Source organism: Rhododendron vialii, chromosome 5a (genome assembly GCF_030253575.1).
Source record: "Rhododendron vialii isolate Sample 1 chromosome 5a, ASM3025357v1".
Classification (NCBI taxonomy): Eukaryota; Viridiplantae; Streptophyta; class Magnoliopsida; order Ericales; family Ericaceae; genus Rhododendron; species Rhododendron vialii.
The window spans coordinates 38,209,098-38,237,020 of NC_080561.1; the positions used below are offsets into that span (position 1 = coordinate 38,209,098).

Here is a 27,923-nt window from a genome sequence, read left to right on the forward strand (position 1 = left end):
GAATATTCACTAGTTCTATCATAATACCCAGAAGAGTATTAGTGAATATTCACTGGTTTCCTTTTGAGAAGGGTATTAGTGAATGGTTTCCCTTTTGCTATTAGTGAATATTCACTAGAAAAGAACGGCTTAATTCGGATTGAACACATATGGGCCCGTTGCATAATTCCGTAGTCACGAAATTACGGTTTTGCCATTCTAAGCTTAAAATGCCAAAGATACTTCTCAGCCATGACATCTGCATCACTCATCCGCCCTTAAAATCAGCTGATCAGTTTGATGTTTTTTGAAGATTCTTATCTCCCATACGTGCAATAAAAATCAAGGCTTTTTTCAAATCATTCCATTATCTCCCATACGTGAAAAAGAGAGTCGCATTCCAAATCCAAGAGAGACTTGTCGCAATTGTCAAAGAAGGAATCCAAATGGGTCCAATCTATATGGGCCAATCTATGCGGGTGACCTACCAAGCTATGTAATAATCATTCTGCATCTGACTCATTACAATTGTATAGCGGGGCATATACGAAATATAAACGACCCGAATACTTCTGATGGGGGTTGCATATATTCAGCTTTTTACGAAATCCTTTTTCATTGTCGCCATTTGGAGACAAAAATGGCAGGTCTAAAGCTACAGTCTATAACGGTCCACACAAACAATAATGCTATGTTAATTTTTGTGTATTTGGTACATCCTATTTACCTTCTTTTTTGTTTGATGACTCCGCTGCCGGGGGCAACTTAAATGCACATCGACTAATTTAGGAAGACCAATTTCGCCATCCACTTGCAAAGGTCTCAACTAAAGTCAGAGCAAAGGTCTATGTGGACTATTCCGGAAGGAGTTGATAGCAACTGAGTAATTTCGAACTTAAAACGTAGAAGAGAGCAAACCCATAAATTCCAAATCTTGATTAATAGGCCAACCCCTTGAGGTTTACATGTATCCGCTCCAATGAGATAGCCACAATGGACGTATACTAACTAGGGAACTGCATCCTCTATGGTCTTGGATTTATAGATTGGATGGAACAGTTTAAAATTTCGATCCTCCATCTAGATTAGACTTTGAACATAAGTTTAGTATAATATTATGTTACAATATTTGTAGGTTTTATTATTACTCCATATTTTATGTTTAGAGAGATAAGTCAGTTGACTTATTTTTTTGTTCTTAATCAATTTTTTTTCGCATTTGTTAATTTTTTATCAGCTTTTTTGTGGATTATTACTTCTTTATGACGAGAGGAATCTAAAAAGTAAAAAATTACGATCAAAACCTAGCTAATTTATTTGAATAGAGACAAAATAAGCCAAAAAACCAATTTTTTTGTCTTTATTCAAAAATCTGGGTTTCGATAATAATTTTATACTTTTTAGATTTCTCTCGTCAAGACGAAGCAATAATCCAAAAAAAATTGACGAAAAATTAACAAATGAGAAAAATTTTGAATAAGAACAAAAAAAAAAAAGTCAGTTGACTTATTTAGCCGAACAACCAAGTTATTATTCATGCTAGGGGTGTGCACGGGTCAGGCGGGTCGGCTTTGGCCTGAAACCCGACCACGACCCGATCATGTCGGGTAAGAATATTTAAGCCCGCAAACCGAACCACGCAAGTAGTAAGAACCGTATGTGAGCCCGATTCTTTACTTCGGGTCGGTCGGGTCGGGTCCGACCCCACGGGTAAGGAACGCACCAACCCGAACCCCGAACCGAAATCTAATTTTTAACAGAAAGTAAACCCGCACCCGTCCGAACCACATGTTCGACTCCGCCCGAGAACCTTCAAGTCGGGTCGGGTTCGCGGGTTTTTTGCACACCCCTAATTCATGCCTTCTAGTTAGCCAAAGTTTACTTCCTTTGATCCTTTAGGTTTTTGCGTCACCAAATGGTATAGGAGTATGATGCTCCCATTAAATCTGGATCCTTAGATTGAAAAGTAGGTAAATTACAGCCATTAGATCAAAATCACTCATAAAAAAAAGGGGTGAATTTGCTAAAAACAATATATGGTTTTAAGAATTTTTGACCAAAAAAATGTAATATTACTTCCCACATAAACAGGTTTTATATATCATTCCTTAAGGCAACACTTTCTATGTTGCATGGCTAACTTCCTTAAAAAAAACACTTACTATACTTGTTGAGAACACTTACCATAGAATAAGAAAAAAACGACTTGGGAGCATGATACTCCTAAACCACTCGGGAGCATCATAGTTGGAGCCTATATAAAGGCATGAAAGGAATCCTACTACGACTGTCCTGAGAGAACCCAGCAAGATTAACATGGATATGATAGTCTCTAATAAGAATCCCATTGAGATTCTGAACAGCCCTCTCTGCCTCGACTCTTGATTTAAATCTGACGAACCCGAATTTAGTGTTGAATCTGAAGCTATGTTTATTGGGGATGTATATATCCACCACTTCACCGTACCCCCTGAATAATTGGTGAAGCCACACTTGTCCATTTCATACGGCAGATTATCAACATAAACAGAAATAACATTCATCTTATCAGACGTGGAAGCGATTTTCAGACCATGAAACCCTAGCCCTCTCTTCTACCCCGTTGCGGCGGTTGCTGACCGTCACGACCCCTACCCCTAATCTCTCTCCATCCTTCTCCTTCCGTTTTACCTTTCCCTTTACCCATCTTTTTTTTTTTGGTAATTGATGCATTTTATAACCAAAAACCAAGAAAACCAGTGGGAAAACCCAGAAAACAAAGGTAACCAATACATGGGAAACCCACAACAATCTGCAGGAAAGAATCAAAATTCTAATGAGGGGGAGTTCGCAGAATTCTAATAGGAAGATTCCAAAGTTGACATAGCCTTGCATTTTCCTCTGAGTTTGGAAAATGTTTCCAGGTAGAAACTCGAAGCCTCAGATTTTCCTCTAAGCAAGCAAACACTATTTCAGAGCTCCGCAGTCTTCCACCAAATACCCTAGAATTTCTCTCAAGCCAAATGTGGTACACTGCTGCAGCAAAGGACAGCTTGATAAGAAGAGCTCGAAATGAGTTACTTTTGCAGTGAGCCAAAATCCAATCCAATTCCATATCAAAGTTCCCAGAACTTCTAATAGTTTGAAACTTGGTCAATATAGACTGCCAAATATGACTAGAATAGGAGCATTCAAAGAAAAGGTGATTGGCAATTTCATCATGTTGCAAGCATAAGATACAATGAGGGTCAATAGGCATACCCCATCGCTTTAGTCTATCTCTGGTGGGCAGCTTGTGAAGGCAAGCAATCCACTAGATAGAAGCCCATTTAAGAACATTTTGAGAAAACCAAACAAGAGAAGACTAGGTTACCTTAGGATTCTTGTTTCTGATAGCTTCCCAAGTATGTTTAGTTGAATAGCTACCTGAAGGGGAGCAAGTCCAAGTGACCACATCCTTACCGTCCCCAAGAGGAAGAAGAGAGGTAGGGGTGGAGGATTGGATCAGCTGAATGACCCTATTGCGTGGTCTAGGCCAATGCCAAGCACCATGCTCAATTACAGAACTGACTTTGTCATAAAGGGATGAGCCAAGCCTGGACACAGTTCTATCATCAAAGAGTTTGTACAGAGGGCCTTTTGGGTGCCAATTGTCCAGCCAAAGGAAGGTAGACTTGCCATTGCCTATAGTGTGTTTAACAAAGAGCTGACCCAAATCTCTTAACTTCATAAGTTTCCTAATTGTCCAAGAACATTCGATGGGGATAGGCATGTACCAGATGTTGTGATGTTTGATGATATAGCTATGCATCCACTGGACCCATAAAGTATCTTCCTTTTTGCTTAAAGCCCATAGGTGCCTTAACAAGGAGGCTTTGTTCCACATTTTCAGAGATTTGAAACCCAATCCCCCCTCTGCTTTTGGAGTACAAACATCCATCCACTTCACTTTAGCCCTAGCCTTCTTTAGATTAAGGCCTAACCAAAGAAATGCTCTGAGTAAAGCTTCCACTTCTTTAATGACTTTCTGAGGGAGAATAAACAAAGAGCACCAGTAAGTTTGCATGCTGAAGAGAACAGACTGGATCAGAAGAGCTCTACCCCCAAGAGAGAGGTTTCTATTTGTCCAACTTGCTATTCTTTGTTGGGTTCTTTCCTTAAGCTGTATACAATCCTCATACTTCAACAGTGTAGAGATGAGAGGTACTCCAAGATATCGCATAGGTAATGAGCCTTCTGGGATGGGGAGTATTCTGAGAATAGCAGCCTTCATCTCATTACTAACACTTGAAAAGAAAATCTGACTTTCTGCAAATTTGGCTTCAACCCTGAGGAGTGGTAAAATTCATCCAATACATCCTTGATAAGTTCAATGGAGTGGCAGCCAGCACCAGACAAAAGGAAGAGGTCGTCGGCAAAAGCTAGAAAGGAGATGGAAAGGTCCTTGCATCTGGGATGATAGGTGAAGTGCCTTTGGGAAATATTCCTTTGCAATAAAGCCTAAAGACCTTCCATGACTAGCAGAAAAAGATAAGGAGAGATAGGATCACCCTGTCTAAGGCCTTTTTCCCCTTTAAAGAAACCTTCAAGCTCCCCATTAATGACAATAGAGTACATAGCAGAAGAAATGCAAGTTTTGATCCAAATAATAAACTGAAGGCGTGTTTGATAGAAGGTTTGGAGGGGAGGATTGGATTAATAATCCCATGGGGTTGTTAATACCTTGTTTGGTTAGGTTTTTGTAGGGGGGATTAGTTGTCCCATGAGATTGTTAATCCCCCAAAATGGGGGTAATAGCAATACCATGGGGGGGGGGGGGTGTTACTAGTAATCCCATCCCCATGGGATTAAGCAATACATGTTTAAAAACCCACTTCAATCCCAATCCCAATCCTATTCCTAGCCAAAACAAACATGTTATTTACAATCCCTTCCCATTCTCAATCGAATCCCAATCCTAATCCCGTGCAAAACAAACATGAATAAATAATTCATCTCCTCATTAATAATCTCACCTCATTCTCAATCCCAATCCTAATCCCATATCATTACGAATCCCCTCAAAACGAAATCTGCAATCAAACACGCTCTGAGTGGGAAAATCCATGGCTACCATGACTTCAAATAAAAAATCCCAGTCCACGGAATCAAAAGCTTTCATCAAGTCAATTTTAATAGCACATCTAGGAGGGCCACTGTCTCTCTGATAATTCCTAACTAACTCTTGCATCAACAAAATGTTATCTGAGATGGACCTACTTTTGACAAAGGCGGCTTGAGCTTTATTGATGATAAGGGGTAGGATAGGCTAAAGTCTGTTAGCCAATACCTTTGTAATGGTCTTATAGAGGACATTGCAATAGGTTATTGGCCTGTACTCCTTCATAGTTTGAGGGCAGCTTGTTTTCGGAATCAAAGTAAGGGCAGTAGTGTTAACATCTTTAAGGAGGAAACCAGATTGGAAAAAATGAAGAACTGCAGCAGTTACCTCTTGGCCCACCAAACTCCAATTCTTTTGAAAAAAGCTAGCATTGAATCCATCAGGACCAGGGGATTTATCACCATTGATTGAGAATAAAGCCACTTTCACTTCTTCAGGTGTAATAGGGGAAACTAATTGAGTTTGAAAGGCAGGAGGAACAGTGTTGATAAAAATTAACTTTACCCATCTTTTGACACCTTTCTCCTCTGTTCGTCTCCCTCTAATCCTTGCCGTTGCCGCCAGTGTTTTCCTTCCGGTCTTGTTTGGGGTTTCTATCTCCACTGGATGTGCTTTCGCTGCCGCCGTCGCTGTCTCTGGTTTGCTGCTGCCTTTTTTGCGATCTTCTGCTATGTTTCAACATGTTGTTCTTTCTCATACTCAGCTACTTCTGCTTATGGTGATGAGGTCTACTGATTGGACTCTTGATTCCAAGAAATGCTCAGGTACAATGGGTCTGATAAGATGAATGTTATTTCTATTTATGTTGATAATCTGCCGTATAAAATGGACAAGGTGTGGCTTCACCAATTATTCAGGGGGTACAGTGAAATGGTGGATATATACATCCCCAATAAACCTAGCTTCATATTCAACACTAAATTTGGGTTCGTTAGATTTAAATCGAGAGACGAGGCACAGAGGGCTATTCAGAATCTCAATGGGATTCTTATTAGAGACTATTATATCCATGTTAATCTTGCTAGGTTCTCTCAGGATAGTCGTAGTAGGATTCCCCTGCAGAAAGCTTGTGTTAAGGTGCATGAAGCTTCTGATTTTCCGGTCAATAACATCAAGAGTAAAGAATTTGTTAGTGATTGTAATCCTTCTTTTGCTGATATCGTTGCTGGTAAAAGTCTTCTCAGTACCACTGCTTCTAGGTTTTCTATTAAAGTCCAGGATGAAAGGAACCAATGGCTGTCGAGGAGTGTTGTTGCTAAGCTTCCTTCTCTGCGGTCGGTGGAATCTCTTTCGGAAGCTTTCATAGCTGATGGGGTTTGGGATATTCAAATTCGCTCAATGGGAGGTAAATTTGTTTTGCTTACTTCTCTTTCCATTGAAATTACGAATGCTATGCTTGAAGAAAGTGGTTTGTGTTGGCTTGGGAACTGGTTGATGAAGTTAACCGATGGAAACCTGAACCATTGAAGGAAATTTCTCGTGTTGTTTGGCTTAATTGCTACGGGGTACTGTTAAATGTTTGGAATGCCGAAACCTTTTCACAGTATTGGAAGAATTTGGGGCGAGGTAATTACTTTGGATGGAGCCACGTCAAATTGCTCCTCTTTTGATGTGGGTAAGGTCAAGATTTCTACAAATTTTTTTGAGGCTATCAACCAAACTGTAGATTTGGATTTCAACGGTAAAGCTTTTCCTATTAGAGTTGTTGAAGAACATGTGGGTATTACTAATTTCATCAATGCGAGCTGCAGATGTAATAAGGGTTGCGATGCTAAAACTGTGTGGCCTTCAAAGTCTAAGGAGAATATCGAAGGAGAGATGGGGGTCAACGTGGAAGATATGGTAGAGAATTCTTTTAATAAAGGGGCCGAGGATGTGAATGGTGAAAGCAAGGAGGCCGTAGTTGAGACAGATCCTGGCGATGATGAACCGTTCGACTTCGATGTAGACAAAGCAGAGTGAGAAAATGAAATGGAATTGTGGAGGAGGCAACAGAAACAAATGTGGATGCTGAAATGGCTATTGGGCCAGAAGAGAGAGCTTTATAGCTAATAAATATAAACATGCAAGGATGGATTGATAAGGCAGCTAATTCTTCTTTGGGGGTTAAGCCATCAGCTTGGGGAAGTGGAAAGGTCTTGGATAGTATGAAAGAGATGGCAGCAAACAACACAACGCTCAATATCAATTTGGACCCATTAACTTTTGTAAGGTTGAATAATTCGTGCATTCAGATTCCAAGAGCAAGCCTTAGTAATTTGGTTGATAATCAAGACAGTTGGGTGGAAGATTCAGTTAAGGAAAATTCAGTAATTGCTGAATATTTAAGAGGGGAAAATGATGTGTGCTTCAAGACAGTTGAAGCATACCGAACTGAAAATGAATTACTTTATGCGCCAATCAAAGCTGCCATAAATGGGGTAAAAGGGAAGAAGAAGAGGAAGACAATTGATGACATTCTGGGATTTACAAGGGTCAACTCCTATAATAACAAGAGTAGGAATAACAAACTGAAGTGTGCGTTTATAGGTCTGCTGTTGCAGCGCTAGCACTCTCTGCTTCTATCTCTTCAGATGGAGTTATTAACAGAAACAAAATAATTCTGGACGAAGCACAAGCAATCTGGACCTGCAACAAGATCATGGGATTGGGGTATGAAGGTGAGGAGGATGAAGTCATAAGCAAAGTTGCAGATATGGTAACTGAAGACTTGGACAGAGCTGACAAAGTGCTAGGGCAGGCCTAGCTTTCTATTTCCTTGCAGGCTGCTTTCGCTTTATTAGCCTCGAATGCTGATTTGTGTTGCGAAGCTTTCTCCTTGCCTCATAATCTAGGTTGGCTTTGCTTCTTTGGGGTGGGGCCTTGGTGGGGTGTGTCTTGGTTTTTGGGTGGGTGGTTTTCCTATGGTTTTGGTGTCTTTGTTTGTGGGTGTGTGGGGGTGTTTTCCTGTAGTTTTGGTTTCTTCGGGGTCCTTTTGGAGGTGGCCTTGTTGGGCGTTGTTCGGATTGTCTTCTTGTCAATTCTTGGAGCTTGTTTTCTTTTTTAATATAAAATCTCTTTTTCGCCGTTCAATATATATATATATATAAAGGCATGCTAAAATTATCTTTTAATTTGAATGTGAATGGAAGATGCAATGGTTTAAGAAGAAATTTCTGTTTCCACACAAGCTTCCAATTTGTCTTATCACTGGACATGATTTATTATTTATTTATTACAACCGGTAAAAAAAAAAAAATGCAAGTATTACAATTACATTAAATTGGAAACAAGTTTATAATTATTACAAACTCAACCTAACTAATAATCCCAACAAGTACAAGAGGGAACGACACATACACGCAGATGAAAAATATTCAAATATGTAGTCTCATAAGTAGATACAAAAGTCGCAGCCAACTGAACTAGTGTCACAGGATTTTGGTTGTACAATTTGTTGGAGTGAGTTGGCAACTGCAAAATATCATGTTTTGAGGGCCCAAGACTTTACCCTAAAGGTTTCTAATTGTGAAATATCAACTACCGGTCCGGATCCCTCATAATCCTTAATCTGTCAATCAGATCCTTCCACGTTACTCCACTATTTTACGTACAAGCTATGGTGTCCCCGATCATTTTGGGAACACCGTAATTTTTGGCATAACTTTACTATTATGAGTATAACTAAAACCCATTACAAGCATAACAGAACCCAAACAAGGCATAACTAAGGAATATCCAAAAACCAACCAAGACATAACCAAACCCAACCAAGGCATGACAAACAAGTTATGCCTTACTGTGGTTTTGGTTATGCTTTGTTATGGTTCTGTTATGCTTATAATGGATTTTGGTTATACTCATAATGGTTTTGTTATGCCAAAAGTTACGGTGTCCCCAAAATGACCGGGGACACCGAAGTCATTCCCTATTCTCTATGCTCCATATATAATATAGGGCTCTTCTATTTTTAGAATCAAAAGATAATCTTTTTACATAATTTGTGAAGAAAATTTACACTAATTTATTTAAGTAACTGATTGAGATATTCACAATTTGTGAAAAACTTGAACAATTGTGGACGAAATTACTACACAGTTTTAAATATCATGGACATCTTAAAAATTCGGACCTGACATAAGTGCAATAAAATTATGTACATATCCATTTCATCTACCAAAAAATAAATTTCCAATTTGAAAAATAATTTTTTGCTCACCACACATGACTTACATGAGTATGTGTGCGATCGACAGTTGTGATAAACTGAGTAAAAGCTCATTTGTAGAAGATTGAAATTACAGTCTGTTTAGATTGCTGAGTCATTATTTTTACTAACTACTTTTCATTATTTTTAACCCAATTTTTTAACTCTATTTTAGTATATAAGTTTCAATTAATCAATGCAGCAAATGACAATGACAATTACGGATGACAATAATGTCACTTGAATCGACGGTTAAGTCTATGTGTGGGTGTGTATATGGGTGTGCATGTGGGTGTGGTCCTAGAATTTCCGTACCCAAATGGAGTGAGAAAAAATTGAATAGAAATAAAACAGAGCGCCATAATTTACAATAAATTAAAAACAATCAAATCCATATATGCACAAAATTTTCCCAATCCCCTTGCTGTAAAAACAAAATATAAGGAATTATATGTGCAAATCCTGAAAGAAACAAAATCAAATGAATAAATGAACCCGAGAAGAAATTAAAGACATGGCAAAAACAGAGAGAGAGAGAGAGAGAGAGAGGTGGTTGAGGATCATACAACGCCGCCGTAGGATGGCAGAGAGAGAGAGAGAGAGAGAGAGAGAGAGAGAGCGAGAGAGAGAGAGAGGTGGTTGAGGATCATACAACGCCGCAGGCGCCATCACAGGTGCAACCGCGGCTGCCGCTGCCAGTGTCGCCGTGGGGGCGGGGTTTGGAGCTGAGGCAACAACACATGAGACCCAATAAAAACATAAAAGCCCAAGCTGTGACCAAAGCTTGTACCCAATTCATGTAATACCCCATGATCTTCTTCTCTCCTCCCTTTTCAATTTCCACCAATTTTGGAGTATCATCTTAGCACTGAATCTGTTTCTTGTTGCTCATCTCACACCCCACAAAACATGGTACTGTACAATGGAAACTTCCACCTTTCTCGAGAGAGAGAGATAAAGAGAATGGGTTATACATATAAGAGCAAGTACATCAGGTGGGGTAAAATGACTTTATAGCTATTTTACATAAGGAAAACACTCAAAAACAAGCAACAGCAAAGGAGCTAAAAGAAGAGGTAAATTGACTTTGCTGAAATGGTTCGGTAAATGTACCGAACCCCTATACATAAGGCTTTTCATTTCTTTATTAGTTTTTCTCTCTCTCACTCTCACTCTCTCTCTCTCTCTCTCTTCCCAAAAAAGAAAAAGGGTAATAAAAGTAATAGGATTTTAATAAAGAATATGTTAAATAAATAGTATTGGTGTAGTGTTGAAAGAGATGTGAGTAGGTAAAATGAAAAAAATGTATTATTTACTAGCAATTTTACAAAACAACTGATAAACTTGCTCTAAAATGCTTTGAAACCCAAGACGTAAGACCTGAAACTTAAGGGCTTGTTTGTTTTGGTATTTGGATTTTGGATTTTGAGTGAAGAGAGAGAAATGTGAGTAATAATTGAGAGAAAATTTTAATTAAAGAGTGTGCAGAGCAAGAGTTCAAAATCCCAAATTCCGAACCAAACAAGCTAAGAGTTTATATCGTCTAAAGTCTCAAACTTTAGATAGTCTATGTACTTTAAATATTTGTGAGACCAATTTATATGGGTTCTATCTCAGATTTACGTGAGTTCCTCTAGTGGATAGTAGAATTAGCCCACATGAAACCAAAAGTTACTAAAAACATATACATATTTGTAAGCGATTGGAGAAAGAGGAATGGAATAAAGGTGTTAAAATTTGGAAGAAACGTTGGCTCACCTGGGTTGAGAAATTTGAAAGAGGCCAAAATAACACGGGCCACTTGGAAAACGAACCGCGTTTACAATGTCTCTAAAGTTCTCATTAAAATAAAATGTTATGGACACAGACGAAAATATATAAATCTTTAACACAGATGTATTCGAAATTATTCAATGCATATAGACTCTGTATCTACCATGTGTGACCCACCTGCATTAAATAGTTTCGAACACATCTATGTCTGGTTTTGTACACCTCCTTTTGTGTCTATAGCGTTGGTGTCGAAAGAAATTGTGGTGGGTTAATGGTTATCAGAAATGATTCATGCACAGCAGCTGTGCACAGCGGCCGTTTTCTCCCGCCTCGGGTCGCGCAAAGATAATCGGAGCCGCCCTAAATTCTGAAGTGATTTTGGGTGTTTTGTTAACGCCTCTAACGATATCGAACGAAGCTTCTTTTTTACAGAGACCTTAAACGACCTATTTTAAACAAAATGAGCGACTCCGATCATCTTTGCGCGACCCGAGGCGGGAGAAAACGGCCGCTGTGCACAGCTGCTGTGCACGTAGCACAGCCCAATGGTTATCAATTTCCGGGTTGGTGCACATGCTGTGCAGTGAGGTGCACAATACCGTATTGTGCAGCTCTGAGTCGTCGAATTGTGCATCGAACGGCTCGGATCTCATCTTGACAACCAATGATCGAGAGTCATTCATTGCTGAAATGAGATCCGAGCTGTAGGATGCACAATCTGACGGCTCGGAGGTGCGCAACACGGTGCTGCACACACCAGCATCATCCCCAATCCATCAATTTCAAGAAGTTAAACAAAGGGTTTATTTGGGTTGCTTTTTGTCACTCCACTATTTTACGAACACATATATTCTCTTCGCCCCATATATAATATAGGGCTCTTCTATTTTTTTAGAATCAAAAGATAATCTTTGTACATAATTTCTAAAGAAAAATTACACTAATTTATTTAAATAACTAATTGAGATATTCACAATTTGTGAAAAACTTGAACAATCGTCCAGGAAACTACACAGTTTTTAATAACGTGCACTATAGGTCCTGGTGAGATCTTAAAATTCGGACCCGAGATAAGTGCAATGAAGTTCCCTATAGATGACTATGTGAACTAAAGACAACAATACTTATTGACGAATAGGCAAAATAACTTATGTACATATTCATTTCATCTACCAAAAAAAAATTGAAAGATTTAGTGATAGGTCCATTATAGACATTTTATAAGCTCACAAATCCACCTAATAATTTTGTAAAGCTACAAGTCCACACAACCTAAACCCTATCGTGTCCTTCTTCGAGTGGTTAACGAATGAAGAATCATTTTTGAATTGTATCAGATCATATACTAGCAACATTTGATGGAAAATAAACCTAAACAAGCGCTTAAAAATGTGTTTTTGAAAGACTTGACATGTCTAAAATTCACTCACATTACATTATACTCAAATAATTTTGAAAAAAAAAAAGCGCTATAGGGACTGATCGATCTCCTATCGAAATCGCACCAACGGCTGCGCCAGGCCATCTCCGGCCACCGGACAACCGATCCGAGCCGTCCAAAAATTCTATAAAAAAAAATGAGGAGGCCCAAGCGGGAATTAAAGGCATCCAATGTGTATAGGGTGTTTGATCCAAACACCATATTTTTCATGTATATACATATACATATATAGATGAAAAATAGGGTGTTTGGATCAAGTACCTTACACACATCGGATGTCGTTGATTTCCATGAGGACCCCCTTGTTTTTTTTTTTTTTAGAATTTTTGAAAAGCTCGAATTGGCTGTCCGGTGGCCAGAGACGGCCTAGCGCGACCATCGGTACAATTTTGGGCTAAGAAGGGCAGAGTCCATTTTGACTCCCTGTGAGTATCGTCATGTGCAGATACTCCCCTCATGATTCAAAACTGATTACATAATCTACCTGTGATTTTGAAAATGTACGAATAGACCCCCTGCCGTCATGTTTTCCATTTATATTAACGAATACAACATTAAAAAACCGATATACCCTCATCATGTCTCTTGATTCTTTTTTCTTTTTTTAAATCTAACTATACCATCCCCTATACCAAAAATTAAATCTAAACCGTTGATATTGTAAATTTTGACGAGTACTACATCTATGCCAAAATTCAAGTCAATCAAAAAATGAAAAACTCATGGTCAAATCGATTTTGTTATGAAATTAAAATTTCAAATTTGAATTTATTAAAAATTAGATCACTAGGTTATTGATGTCTAATCGAGATGATTTTTTACAGAGATACTCTATTCTTTATATAATACATTACGAATGACTCAAAATATATTCTAGAAGAGTGTGAGATACACCTCCGTTAATATGGATAGAAAACATGACGGCAAGGGGTCTATATGGACATTTTCAAAATTACAGGTAGGTTATGTGGTCAGTTTTGAACCATGAGGGGGATATCCGTACATGGCGATAACCACAGGGGATGAAAGTAGACTTTGCCATTGCTAAAAATTACTAGACACCGCCTCCTCCTCCCCCACCGGCGCCACCACCACATCCACCTCCCCCACCGGTGCCACTACTTCCTCCTATGCCTCCTCCGCTACCACCACATCCGCCGCCACCGTGATGACCATGGCCATGGCCATGACCATGGCCTCCACCACCACATCCGCTGCCACCGTGATTATGATGACCATGGCCTCCACCGTGGTGGTGATGATGATGATGATGACCATGACCATCGCCTCCTATGTCTCCCCCGCCACCGTGGTCTCCAGAACCCTTGACGCAACTCACGATGCAACCAAGAATTAAGACGACGCCGAAAATTACCCCAAAACCAATCGGGATACCCGGGAATGGGAATCCACTGGTCATTGCTTTAGGTGATGTGTTGTTTTTGCTTAAATTGCTTCCCTTGCCAAAACCAAAAGCTACAACAACGTTTGTCTAATCCTCTATATATGTTGCTTTAAAGTTTAATCCTGAAGCCACTATGCATATTTATAGCCGTACGTCGTTTCCTTAATCACCTTCACGCATCACAAAACATTTGAGATTGACGTTTTGAATAAGTCTTACATACTAAAAAACAAATAGATACTATATATACACATATATGACTATACGTATATCCAAAAAAAGCAATCACAGATGCGATTTGAACAAGCGTGTACATATAATTCGATGTGTTATTATTCTACATACATACGCGTGATTGTCACGGCACGAAATCCAGAAGCGCCTCACATATTATATATGACGGATCTATCAATGTAAACAGTAAGATGAAGCGAACCTAGCATGGCCCCACAAAGTAAGAATTTGTTGTAATAATGAAATCAACAGATCATTGATGACGGGATGATAGCAATCTTAAAAACATTCAGTGAAAACTCCACGAACATAAATTTCATTTAAAAATGTTGACTGAAAAATTCTCCCTTAATTCCTAGTTGTGCACCTCATCTGTTAGAATCCTTACATATACTAAATAATATTGTGATCATATCGTGATATTGAGATTTTTGATTTGATTGTAATTGATTACGATTTTATTGTAATTAGAATGATTCCTTCTATAGTTAGGTTCATTCCCCTTGTATATAAATAAAGATCTCATTATACGGTTTCATTATCGAATTCAATAAAATATATCTTCTCTCTTATTTTATACACCCTTAAAATCAGCTGAGTTTGATGTTTTGAAGATTCTTATCTCCCATACATGCAATAAAAATCAAGGTTTTTTCAATCCTTCCATTGTTTCCTGCATTATCCGACCAAACACCAAGACCTTTGAAAATAAATTCTTTATACCATCGGTGTAAACATTTGTTTTCTCCAAATCAATTACATCGTGTAACGTTGCAAAACAGTGGATGATGACGCGGTGCAATAAAATCGATTGATTTTGAGGAAACAAGAATTTAATCTCTTTCAAGATAATCGTGTCAGGGATGTTTCCGGTACTGAAAAAATTTGTAAATTTTATTTGTGGTTGAGAAGTTGTAAGGTATTTCCGGTAGTGAATAAGTTGTTGATGGATTTGTGAGTAGAGTTATTATAGCAAAAAATAATAATTTTATTGATAATTTTTTTGTTAGTGAAAATAAGATGGTAAAATACTACAAAAATTTAACTAGTGAAAACAAAATGATTAGATGCGTTAAGTTTTTAGTTATTTTTTTTTTAAGTGGAAACACTTTTTTGATCTCTTTGAATGTTCTGTATTCAACGGCCTGTTTTAGTCAGCAATTTGCATTCTCAAAGCTAACCACTCAACTGCCAAATGGAGTTTGGCCTCAAAACTCCAAAGTCTGAACAAAGTAAAAAAGGTCCCGTTTTAGCTATCTTTTTCATCTACTGTATAATTTATTGCCAAAAGTAGTTTCTCCTACCCTAAAACCATTTTTTACCTCCGTTCTCCCTTTGATCTCTTCCATTGTCTCCCACACTATTTATAGTTTAGGAGAATAACCTGATTACAAAGTACTGGCAAAAAGTAATTTACAACTTTTAGCTTATCAGAATGAGGCTCCGTTCTGGAACTCAATATAAGTATTTATTTTTTAAAAAGGCAATTTTAAGCAAAAAAATAATGTGTTTACGCAAATAATTTTTCTACCAATATGGATATTGTTTAATAGATCTTATCGAGATCTTTTATTCGGTGCAAAAAAAATCAAAAAATTATTTTTCATTTACATTACTTTTTAATTTAAAAATATGAAATAAAAACTTATTTTTTAAAAAGGTATTCTGAAGCGGAGCATGAGACGGGGGATATATTTTTTTCAGCATGGAAAAGGAAAAAGAGAGTCGCATTCCAAATCCAAGAGATACTTGTAGCAATTGTCAAAGAAGGAATCCAAATGGGTCCAATCTATATGGGCCAACGAGGCCCACTTTAACTCATAGTACACTCAACATCATTGATCATACTGCATTGGCACTGAAAGAAAACAAAACATAACTGACGGTCCACGGAAACAATAATTCGAAAGGGGGGACTCGGATGCTACACAATGACGATGAGATTTAGATTTTTGAATTGCCAAACAGATGGTTTGGATGATGCACAACACGGTGTTGTTCACCACCCGCACAACACCATTTCTGGTTCCAATATTTACCTTCTTTTTTGTTTGATGACTCAATTTTTGAGGGTCCCAACTAAAGTCACTTGCGAGAGTCCCAACTAAAGTCAGAGCAAAATTCTGTATAGACTATCTCCAAATATTGATAGCAACTGAGTGGTTTCCAACCTAGAACTTTGAAAGGGAGTAAACTCCTAAATCCCAAGTCATGACTACTAATTAGGTAATTGCATTCTCTGTAATCTTGGATTTAGATCGCATCAAATAGTTTAAAATCTCGATCGTTCATCTAGATTAGACTATTAACATAAGTTTAGTACAATATTATGTTACCATATTTTATAGGTTTTATTATTACATTTTCTGTTTAGACTAAGTTATTATTCATGTTTTCTAGGGTTTTGTTTTTTGTTTTTTTTAATCTTATTCATGCTTTCTAGTTAGCCTAAGTTTACTTCCTTAGATCTTTTAGGTTTTTTGGTCACCAAATTTGCAGCCTATATAAATAAGTCATGTTAAAGTTATCTTTTAATTTGGACGTGAATGGAATACGCAATGGTTTACGAAGAAATTTCTGTGTCCACACAAGCTTCCAATTTGTCTTTACCCCACTGGACATGATTTTTTTTATTTGTTACAACTGACAGAAGAATACAAGTATTAGAATTACATTAAACTGGAAATAAGTCTACAAGTACACAAGGGAACAACACGTACACGCAGATGAAAAAATTCGAACACGTAATGATCTAATAATGAGATACAAGAGTCGTAGCTAACTGAACTAGAATCATGGGATTTTGGTTGTACAATTTGTTGGAGTGAGTTGGCAATTGCAAAATATCATGTTTTGAGGGCCCAAGAGTTTACCCAAAGGTTTCTAATTGTGAAATATCAACTACCGGATCCCTCATAATCCTCAATCAGATCCTTCCACGTTACTCAACTATTTTACAAACACATATATTCTCTTTGCTCCATATTTATAATATAGGGCTCTTCTAACTACAACACAAACGGCCTATTGCAAAGAAAGTATTTCCTCGCTAAAGCATCAGTTTTCCTCGTTAATGGTATTTGCGAGGAAATATTTTGTCGCCCATTTTCCTCGCCTAAACCTTGTCGCTAAAACAATTCACGAAGAAATTAGTTTTTCTCTTTGCGACAAATTGTTTCCTCGCTATTTTTAAAAAAATTCATCTCCAAATCTGTCCATTTTGTCGCAGAAGGCTAAGAATTCATTACTACCAACAACAATATGATAGGAAGTTTTTTCCTCGCTAAACAAATTTAAATCCAAAACAAATGCAACTGCTCTGCATCTTTTGCACGTAGTCATTCTCAAACCTGGGACCTCTGCTTTGTGAGACGCAACACTTATCCACCGCACCACTTTGCACTTCTGGATAGAAGGTGAACTTTTTATTATATATCATCATTTTATCTTGTCTTTCACCTCTACAAATTTGCTTTCCGACATTAATGGTCTTCGACTTTTTGTACAGTGTCTGAACTTTGTTTGAGCAAAGTCTAATCTTTTGCCAGCTCAACATTTTTTTTTGGTTGAACATGTTCTATTGGTATCTGACAGCAATTTTGGTAGGATTAATAATATTTGTTATCTATTTTTTTGATGGGATTATCGTACTCCGTCCATCCCTTTTTAAACGTCCATTACAATTTTGCATGTTATTTTTAATTGTCTATATCCCTTAATGTATATTGCTAAAAATTTACAATATAGATCTTGTTTGATAGATCTCAATTATTTCTATAAGACAATGACTTTAAAAACATAAATATAATATACGTCGACAAATTTAACCATTGAAAATGACACGTAGAACCATAGTGAACACTTAAAAAGGAATAGAAGGAGTAGCTTTTATGGATCGAATGCGTTTTTTGCCGCCATAAGCTCGAGATATATTTTGGATTGCGTTTTTGTAAACTTACAAGTCTGAAACTTATTTTGGTAATTTTTTTTACTTCTTGTTACTTTTTGTGTGTGTATATATACTACCTCTATGACATAATCTTGGTCCCCTATGAACCTAGAAAAAAAATAATCTGGGAGCAATCTTCAAACTTAAAAATAATGTATTTTTTAAAATAATTTTTTATTTTTTTACACAGTTCAAAAGACCTTATCGAAATCTATCAAATATGATTCATATTGCACAAATATGATTTTGACAAGTACACTATTTTTAAGTTCAAAAATTGCACGTAATTTCGTAGCTAGGGGACCAAAATTGTGAGACGGAGTGAGTATATAAATACATACATATATGAAAGCATATAACAATCACCCTAATAGTAGTATATATATTGAAAGGCAGATCTAGAATTGCGTTAAAGCTGCCTCATAGTAGCCTCATTGGTCAATATATTACGAGCAGTTTGTCACTGATAATCACCCACCTGAAATAGCAAAAATTGTATTAGATGAGTATATTATCATTAAACAAAACTATTAAAATGATAAGTAGATTGAATAACCTTTCTAAAATTAATAAGTGATTGAATAATCTCTCTAAATATGAGGGTAATTTGAATATCTTTCAACATACCAACTCGTGATCCATTTAATAATATGGTGTCATTCACTATTTAATTGTATCAAATACCCTCATTGAATGATACAATAAAGGAAAATCATGCCTCACACTTACTAGAGGGGCGAGCCAATAGGATACAATTAGCGAGAAAATTGCATTTTGTCGCCTGTAGGATACAAATAGCGAGGAAAAGTTCATTTTGTCACTATAGGATATGAATAATGAGGAAATGTATTTTCCTTGCCATAGAAGAATAATATGCGAGGAAAAAAGATCTATAGGCGACAAAACTTATGTTTCCTCGCTAAATGGATATATTTTGCGACGAAAAGCATTTTCCTCGCTAAATTTGTTATTAAAGGCGACGAAAATATTTTTCCTCGCTGATTGTGCACTATTTGCGAGGAAAATGAATTTCCTCACAAATTTTCCTCGCAATAGGCTATTCGTGTTGTAGTGTATTTTTAGAATCAAAAGATAATCTTTTCACATAATTTGTAAAGAAAAATTACATTAATTTATTTAAATTGCTAATTGAGATATTCACAATTTGTGAAAAACTTGAACAATTTTCCAGGAAACTACACAGTTTTTAATAACATGCACTATAGGCCGTGGTGAGATCTTAAAAGTAGGACCCGAGACAAGTGCAATGAAGTTCCCTATATATAGATGACTATGTGAACTAAAGACAACAATACTCATTGAAAAATAGGTAAAATAACTTATGTACATATCCATTTCATCTACCAAAAAAAAAAGGAAAATTTAGTAATAGGTCCACTATAGACATTTCATAAGTCCACAAGTCTATCTAATTGTTTTGTAAAATCACAAGTCCACACAACCTAAATCCTAGGCTATCCTATATGAAAGTGCCTAAAACCCTAAATTCTATAAAAATGCCTAAATCATTAAAATCTTATAATAGGAAAGTGAACTCTAAAACCTTATAAAAATGCCTAAACTCTAGGGTACTCTATCCTATAATAAAAAGTGCACCCTAAAATCTTATGAAAATGCCTAAACCCTAGGGTATCATAAAATGAACTTGAGATCTTACAAAATTAATAGGTAGAGTTGTGAATTTATGAAGTTCACATAATGGATTTAAGACTAATTTTCTAAAAATAAATTTCCAATTTGAATAATAATGTTTTGCTCACCTCTCATGACTTACATGAGTATGTGTGCGATCGACAAATGTGATAAGCTGAGTGAAAGTTCATTTGTAGAAGATTGAAATTACAGACTGTTTAGATTGCTGAGTCATTATTTTTGCTAACTACTTTTCATTATTTTTAACCCAATTTTTTAACCCCATTTTAGTATATAAGTTTCAATTAATCAATGCAGCAAATGACAATTACGGATGACAATAATGTCACCTGAATCGACGGTTACGTTCCCCAGTCTGGGGAGGGGGGGGGGGGGGGAAGACTTCTTCCAAAATCTACCCTGTAAGTGTCGATTTGGGTTTGGCACAGGGAAGTACCAAAACCAACCGACCCATCCTTATCCGACAACTCTTTTTCTTTTTCTTTTTTTTCTGCCAATATTGTATACTTCACCGAAGAGTTAGCGGAGAATTAGTATTAACAATCAAAGGAGGTTTGATGTCTTTTCATAGACTCGAATCCCAGACCGCTCCCTTGCAAGACAAAAAATACAATCAGATAGACTAAGAGGCACGGCAACTCATTAATCTAGGTCTCTTTCTTTCGTAAATGGCATGAAGTTCCTTTCATGTTGGCAGGTGAGCTGGGTACTACAACAAATCACCATGAGAAATTTTTGGGTGCCGAGTGGATAACACATGGCGGTATCCCGTGCCCATTCTTGCTGTTCCAAACATGTTTTGGAAGGCCTAGATTTCTACCCTCACCCGACCACTATCTCTCCTCTTTTTCTCTCTCTAAAATCCGAACCGTCTAAAACACATTTGGACGACTGAAATCGCTCACGGGGTACCACAAGTACTATACCACCCGCTTGGCACCCAAAAATTTCTCAATCACCATACACCAGTTATTATAGAACCACCAACTCAACAAAAACTGCATTTACTCTTCAACAACATCTCCTGTATTTTTCTTCGAATTTTTATTTTGTTATTTGCGAACTTCCAAGTCCCAATAGCACTCATTCTTCAAATGGGGTGAGAAACAATTGAATAGAAATAAAACAGAGCGCCATAATTTACAATAAATTAAAAACAATCAGATACAATCAAATCCATATATATGCACAAGATTTTCCGAATTCCCTTTCTGTAAAAACAAAATATAAAGCATTATATGTGCAAATCCTGAAGAAACAAACTCATATTCTGTACCTCCTAAACAACAAAATCAAATGAATAAATGAGCCCGAGAAGAAATTAAAGACAAGGCAAAAACAGAGAGAGAGAGAGAGAGAGATGTGGTTGAGGATCATACGACGCCACCGTAGGCGCCATCACAGGAGCAACCGCCGCCGCCGCTGCCGCTGCCGGTGTCGCCGTGGGGGCGGGGTTTGGAGCTGAGGCAACAACACATGAGACCCAATAGAAACATAAAAGTCCAGGCTGTGACCAAAGCTTGTACCCAATTCTTGTAATACCCCATGATGATCTTCTCTCCTCCCTTTTCAATTTCCACCAATTTTGTTGCATCATCTTAGCACTGAATCTGCTTCTTGTTGCTCATCTCACACCCCCCAAAAACATGGTACAATGGAAACTTCCACCTTTTGAGAGAGAAAGAGAATGGGTTATATAAAGATATAAAGATGCTTTGAAACCGTGACGTAAGACCTGAAACTTAAGAGTTTGTATCGTCGAAAATTTCAAACTTTAAACCGTCTATGTACTTTAAATATTTGTGAGACCAGTTTTATGCATGCATGGTTTATCTCAGATTTATGTGAGTTCCGCTAGAATTAGCCTACAAAAATTAACCGAGATGCGCGTAGTTTAAAACCGAAAGTTACGAAAAACATCCAAACATATACATATTTATAAGGCGATTGGAGAAAGAGGAATATTGGAATAAAGGTATCAAAATTCGGTCTTGCTATTGTCAGCCCACTGGGCTGATGAAAAGCACACTAGAAGACAAGGAAAACACATATTTCTGTGTACTTTTTATACCTTTTAATACACATTCACATACTCATTATTCTCAGCCCACTAGGCTGATTTTAGAATTTTCCTTCAAAATTTGGAAGAAACATTGGCTCACATGGGTTGAGAAATTTGAAAGAGGCCAAAATAACGGACGCGGGGGCTCTGCTGCCCACCATGGGCAGCAGCCCCTGCCCACACCTCACACACACCTCACACGGCACCGTTTTGGGAAGGAAAGAAAAAACAAAACTCTCCGTTTGCAATCCTATGAAGCAGAAACGTGATTATGAAAGTCATAGAGTTAAAATTTAATTATGTTTCTTTAGAATAATATGATTAGAATAATAAGATCTTCGCGTCAATTCAAACCGATTGAAAATTGAAGCACTTAAATTTTTAATCATATTTTTTAATATATAAACGGTCTAAAAAAATTAAGTGCGCTAATTTTTAATTCGTTTGAACAAATACGAAGATCTTATTATTCGGATCATATTATTCTAAAGAGATATAATTAATTTTTGTCTATAGGGCTCTCATAATCACGTTTCTGATCTACAGGATCCTAAATAAAGAGCATATACTTAATTATGAGAGCCCTAGAGACAAAAATTAATTATGATACTTTAGAATAATATGATTAGAATAAAAAGATCTTCGTACTTGTTCAAACGAATTAAAACTTGGCGTACTTAATTTTTTTAGACCATTTATATATTAAAAAATATGATTAAAAAATTAAGTGCTCCAATTTTCAATCCGTTTGAATTGACACGAAGATCTTATTATTCTGATCATATTATTCTAAAGAGACATAATTAAATTTTAACTCTAGGGCTCTCATAATCATGTTTCTGCTCTATAAGATTGCAAACGAAAAGTTTGGTTTTTCTTTCCTTCCCAAAACGGTGCCGTGTGAGGTGTGTGTGAGGTGTGGGCAGGGGCTGCTGCCCATGGTGGGCAGTAGAGCCCCCGCGTCCCAAAATAACATGGGCCACTTCGAAACCAACAACGTTTACAATGTCTCTAAAGTTCTCATTAAAATAAAATGTTATGGACACAGACGAAAGTAAATAAATCTTAACGCAGATGTATTCGAAATTATTCAATGCATATAGACTCTGCATCTACCGTGTGCGACCCACCTGCATTGAACAGTTCGAACACATCTATGTTTGGTTTTGTACACCTCCCTTTGTGTCTGTAGCGTTGGTGTAGAAAGAAATTGTGGTGGGTTAATGGTTATCAATTTCAAGAAGTAAAACAAAGGTTTCATTTGGGTTGCTTTTTGTCACTTCGCTTCAACGCGACTCTTTGTTTAAAAGGTAAGTTGTATCCAGACGAGTTAATTTGATTCTCATTTCGGGCAAGCAAACGGATCCTTGTGCAATTGAAAACTGGTAAATACAAATGCTTTTAGAACTTAGAAGAAGAATATACCGTTATTTAGGTTTCTCAATCCTCGTACATACAAATACAACTCTAAGCGGTTTGGCCAAACGGATATGAGAAAAATAACAAGTGTTTGCCCTTGATGGGTTGCGTGTTCGAATCCCACAAAGTCCAAACCTTGAGGCCATCGAAGTGTTTGTCCTGTCGTTAATTTTAGATCTCAAAAGTAGTTGAGATACGCGTAAACTGACTCGAACATCCGGTTATCAAATCCTCATACATATGCAACATACCTTAATGATTAATTAAAGCAAATCAACAATAATTGAAGGCTGGTTGTCTAAAGTATCCATCAAAATTATGCCAAGCCGCACGTTATGGGACCATACTGTTTGGAGAATAATACTAATTAAGAGTTTAATAATGTTAAGATTATGAACGATCAAAAATTCCCACATAATTAAACACACTTTCTACGCGGGATAGCCATGGCCAATCAGAGGAGCACAATTGTACGCTCTATTCTTTTTCTTTTTTTCATCCGTGATGGATTCTATCTGATTCGGCCTGATCCTGTTCGAATGAATTGGTGATTCGGAGATTTTTTTTCGAAGATCAGAATGAATTTGTTGAAGAATTTGAAATAACATTCAAGAAACGGGTTGGAGGCGGGTTAACATGTCCCCGCCCTTACCCACCCTGTTTCATTTTCTTGAAATAAATTGTACGCTAATATTTTCAAACTTGAGAAAATATAACTGTACCTTTTAAGTATTATGGAAATACAAGTGTACTTGTTAATATCTTATGATTTAGGAAAAAGATAAATATACATTTTAATTGTTGTAATGTTTCGCGTAGTATTTATTTTGAAGAGACTTTCATTTTTTCAAGTTTGGATCCCTGTCCTGAATTTGTGGTAGGGATGGCGGATTAAAAAAACCTTCCCGTTATGAATCGGGGTGGGGCAGGGACGGAAAATTGGTTCGAGAACTAAGAACGGAGGTAATGATATTCAACCCGTCCTCAGGCCCAGCCCAAGGCAAGGCAGAAGAGGCGGCCATTGCCTAGGGCTCCTAAACAAATGGCGTAGAGCCAAATTTACGTTAGATTTGACACTGATCAAAGGAGGATATGCCAAAATTACCGTTTCCACCACGTAATATTTGAATTCATGGATTGGAGATGCTCTACTAGATGGTTCTAGAATTTTTTTTTTCGGGGTTGTCATAATTGAGTAGTAACTTAAACAATCAGTTTTATATAAGGAATTTGATTTTTATACTCTCCTTTTTACCACATATACTTCTTTTTTTTTGTCTTTATTTGGTGTGAATTTACTCTATTGCCCCTTTATGGGTGAAAAAGTGAATTTATGAAAGGGTAAAAAAGTAAATTCACGTGAATAAGGACAAAAAAATGGAGTGAATATGATAAAAAATGGAGTGTAGAAATCAGTCTCCTTATATAAAATCAAATATTAATAAATTGGTCTAATGCTTTGACAGAAAACGTTTGATTTTTCGTATTTGTTTTGCCCTTTCGCCGTAAATTTAGTTTTTCATCCTTTACTCACATCCAAATAACGAGTTGGATAGTACACTATAAGGCGTTCGAATTTAACGGACCTGGTCGTTCAAATAACGAGTTGAACTTGAAGTATATAAATTACCATGCATATTATGAGAAATAATTTAGGATGCTCATTAGAATATCCGTGGCCCAAGGCAGAGCCGCTTATGGGTGGAATGCTTTGCTCATTCCTGAAGAAGTTACCAGGATCAACCTTGGCCTTCACATGAACCAATCTCTTAAAGTTATTCCCATAATATTTCAACCCCCAAATGCTTGCTTGTTCATAGCTTGTGTTCCCTTTGTTATTTACCCCCAGATCAAGATCTCTGTAGTTTAGATATGCAGATCTTGGATTCTTGGTAACGTAAGGAGTCATAAAGCTATGAAATCTTCGGATCCCTCTCATCTGCCGGTCGAACACACTTTTCCCTCGTTCGTACGACCAGACTGCGTAATGGATGCTGTATAAGGTCCCCGCTCTGTGAGGGAAAGGCGTCGCGGATTCCGAGACCTCGCTCAACCTTCCACCGAAAGGACTGAATTGCATCTCGTTCATCTCCTCGGGGTGTTCCATGAGCCTTTTCCATATGGATTTGAGCCCTGTTTTAGAAATTGGCTCCGTCACATAGTCTGATTTTCCTTTGAAATATGACATTAGCGACCAAGTCCTGTTCAGCAAAATATCAAGCGGCATTCCGTTCATACCTGCCAAGTGAAGCGTTGAATCGATATAGCTCATTTCGGTACAGTCTGATCTCACCAAACCCAACTCGGGAAAGCTTCGTTGCATCAACGGGAGCAGCCTGTCGATTCCACCGAGGTACAAGGCAACAAATGAGGCTTGTACCGTTATTTTTCCGTCTCGGCTAGAACGAGCTCTCCTCAGAAACAACCTGATAAGTAGCTTTTTATCGATTTTCACCGAAACGTATTGCCACCGGTGTACAATCTTAGTTGCATTTTGTTCCAAGTCTCTGATCACCATGAAAACAGTGACATTTTCGGGAACAGGCAATAGTTTTATGCGCCATGCAGTAATAACACCGAAACTTGCCCCTCCGCCTCCTCTAATGGCCCAAAATAAGTCTTCCCCCATAGATTCCCGATTCATAATTCTGCCATCTGCATCGATTAATCGGGCATCGATGATGTTATCAGCAGCGATCCCATAGTTACGGGACATCATCCCGTACCCTCCCCCGCTAAAGTGTCCGCCAACGCCTACTGTAGGGCAAACACCGGCTGGAAAGCCAAGAGTTGGACTTTTCTTCGCTATGGCATGATAAAGTTCACCGATCGTGGCCCCGGCTTGAACCCATGCAGTGCTATTTCCGACATCATCAATAGTGATTGATCGAAAATTTACAAGGTCAACGATGACAAACGGGGCCTGGTAGGAAATGGAAGAGAGACCCTCGTAGTCATGTCCACCGCTCCGAACCCGAATTTGCATGCCATGCTGTTTGGAACAATAAATGGCTGCTTGGATATGGGATTCTAGAAATGGTGTAATGATGACTAGAGGTTTGGGGGTTGCGAAAGACGGTAAGAATTGCTCCATTCGTATCGAGGATTGCAAAACGGATTCGTACGAAGAGTTGTGAGGAGTGTAAATGACTTTGGAGATTGAGTTAGAATCTGGAAACTGAAGGGAAAGGCATTGGAGAAAACTCCCATGGGTATCAGCCGAAGTTGCCCACGAAATCAAGGACAGAAGAGAGATCGCAAGCGAAATCGATGAAGCATTTGGAGTCTTCATTTTTGTCACAAAACCACTTGTCATGTTTGAAAGTCATGAGCCTCGGTATAGACAACTACTCGCGAGTTCGCGTAAAATCTTTCCGAGACTGTGGGGAGAGCGGTTCGATCGAACGACAGAGTTTTCTACATGTTCGAATTGAAGACCGCAAAGAACGAACAATCCCCATTTCCCCAAGAGATTTTACACCTGAAAAACAGCCTAATGTTCTTGGTTGCAATTGCTTCTGTTACTAGTGCTGGAATATACTAATTTTTGACAGTTTCAAAACTTTAATCTTACGTTACAATAACTAGTTGAGTATACCATTCACACTTGATTTTGGGGGTTATGCATATAGAGACATCTTCATGCTTATTGACTTTAATAGCCATTTTATTATTTGTCTGTTAGAGAATCTATGGCTATTCACAGAATCTTTGCTATTTATTTCAAGCCTGAACTTAAGCTCGTGAAGTTTCCAGCTTGCGTTCTTGTTTATACTAGTTCCGAGCTTTGCACGTGCTTCGACACAGCCTACAAATCCCAGTCGTACCTCTGTATATCGAGATTCACCGGCCTTTTGAAAGTACGTAGTCACGGACTTCTCCTTCTTCTTCATGATTCTCAATGGTAACTTTTGGCTTGTCTTTGACGACCACTTCGATCAAAACTCAACCATGATTTTTTATATATATGCTCGTACAAGTATCAAACGGCCTTTGAATGTGGGACGCTTTGTGCCATCCACATCGCACTCGTGCTTAGCTAATAATCGGGCTACACGGCACTGCAATTTTTCGGCTTTTGTGTTGTGGCAAAAATTCGGGCTACACGGCACTGCAAAGAATGCACATTACATTCTTTTATGATCTGATTTTCTTTTGTCCGGTGGCTTCTAATACCATCCGTGATCTTAGCTAGCTAGATGGAGTTTCGACCGTATCCGTCTCTGTTTTTTTGGCTCTGCAGTAAAGATTCAGAACGCAACCGAGGAAATGGAGAGAGACGGAGGACGGCATAGCGGACTAGTAGTAGTAGTGCAACGGAAGCGGGAGCATCAATTGATACATGGAGAGAGTCGGCTGTAGCGGCCATTAATTATTTTTGGTACCAGAGTACCTAAAACGGATGTAGTCAAGTATACCTCGTGAATAGGGCAAAAAATCAGGTTCGAAGCGATACGCATCATGTATCAGAAGATCGAAAACCGAAAAAATCAGGTTCGAAGCGATACGCATCATGTATCAGAAGATCCGAAAACCGAAAAAATCAGGTCGGAAGGGATACGCATAGGGTTGGCAATGGGGCGGGTAGGAGGTGGATACCACTATCCCCATCCCCGATTCCTGAATCCAAATCCATCCCCATTCCCTCCCCGATCCCCACC

General features: G+C 37.9%; 2 protein-coding genes across 2 annotated transcripts; both read right to left on the reverse strand.

The window, feature by feature from the left end:
- Nucleotides 1-13,573: 13,573 nt before the first annotated feature.
- Nucleotides 13,574-13,939, reverse strand: LOC131327893 (uncharacterized). Its single transcript, XM_058361018.1, has one exon. The coding sequence runs from the start codon at nucleotides 13,937-13,939 to the stop codon at nucleotides 13,574-13,576; it is 366 nt and encodes a 121-aa protein (XP_058217001.1).
- A 10,894-nt stretch (nucleotides 13,940-24,833) lies between these two features.
- On the reverse strand, nucleotides 24,834-26,759 carry LOC131326447 (berberine bridge enzyme-like 18). The gene has a single exon (XM_058359237.1). It carries the CDS (start codon nucleotides 26,576-26,578, stop codon nucleotides 24,857-24,859), a length of 1,722 nt encoding a protein of 573 aa, XP_058215220.1. The 5' UTR covers nucleotides 26,579-26,759; the 3' UTR covers nucleotides 24,834-24,856.
- Nucleotides 26,760-27,923: the final 1,164 nt, after the last annotated feature.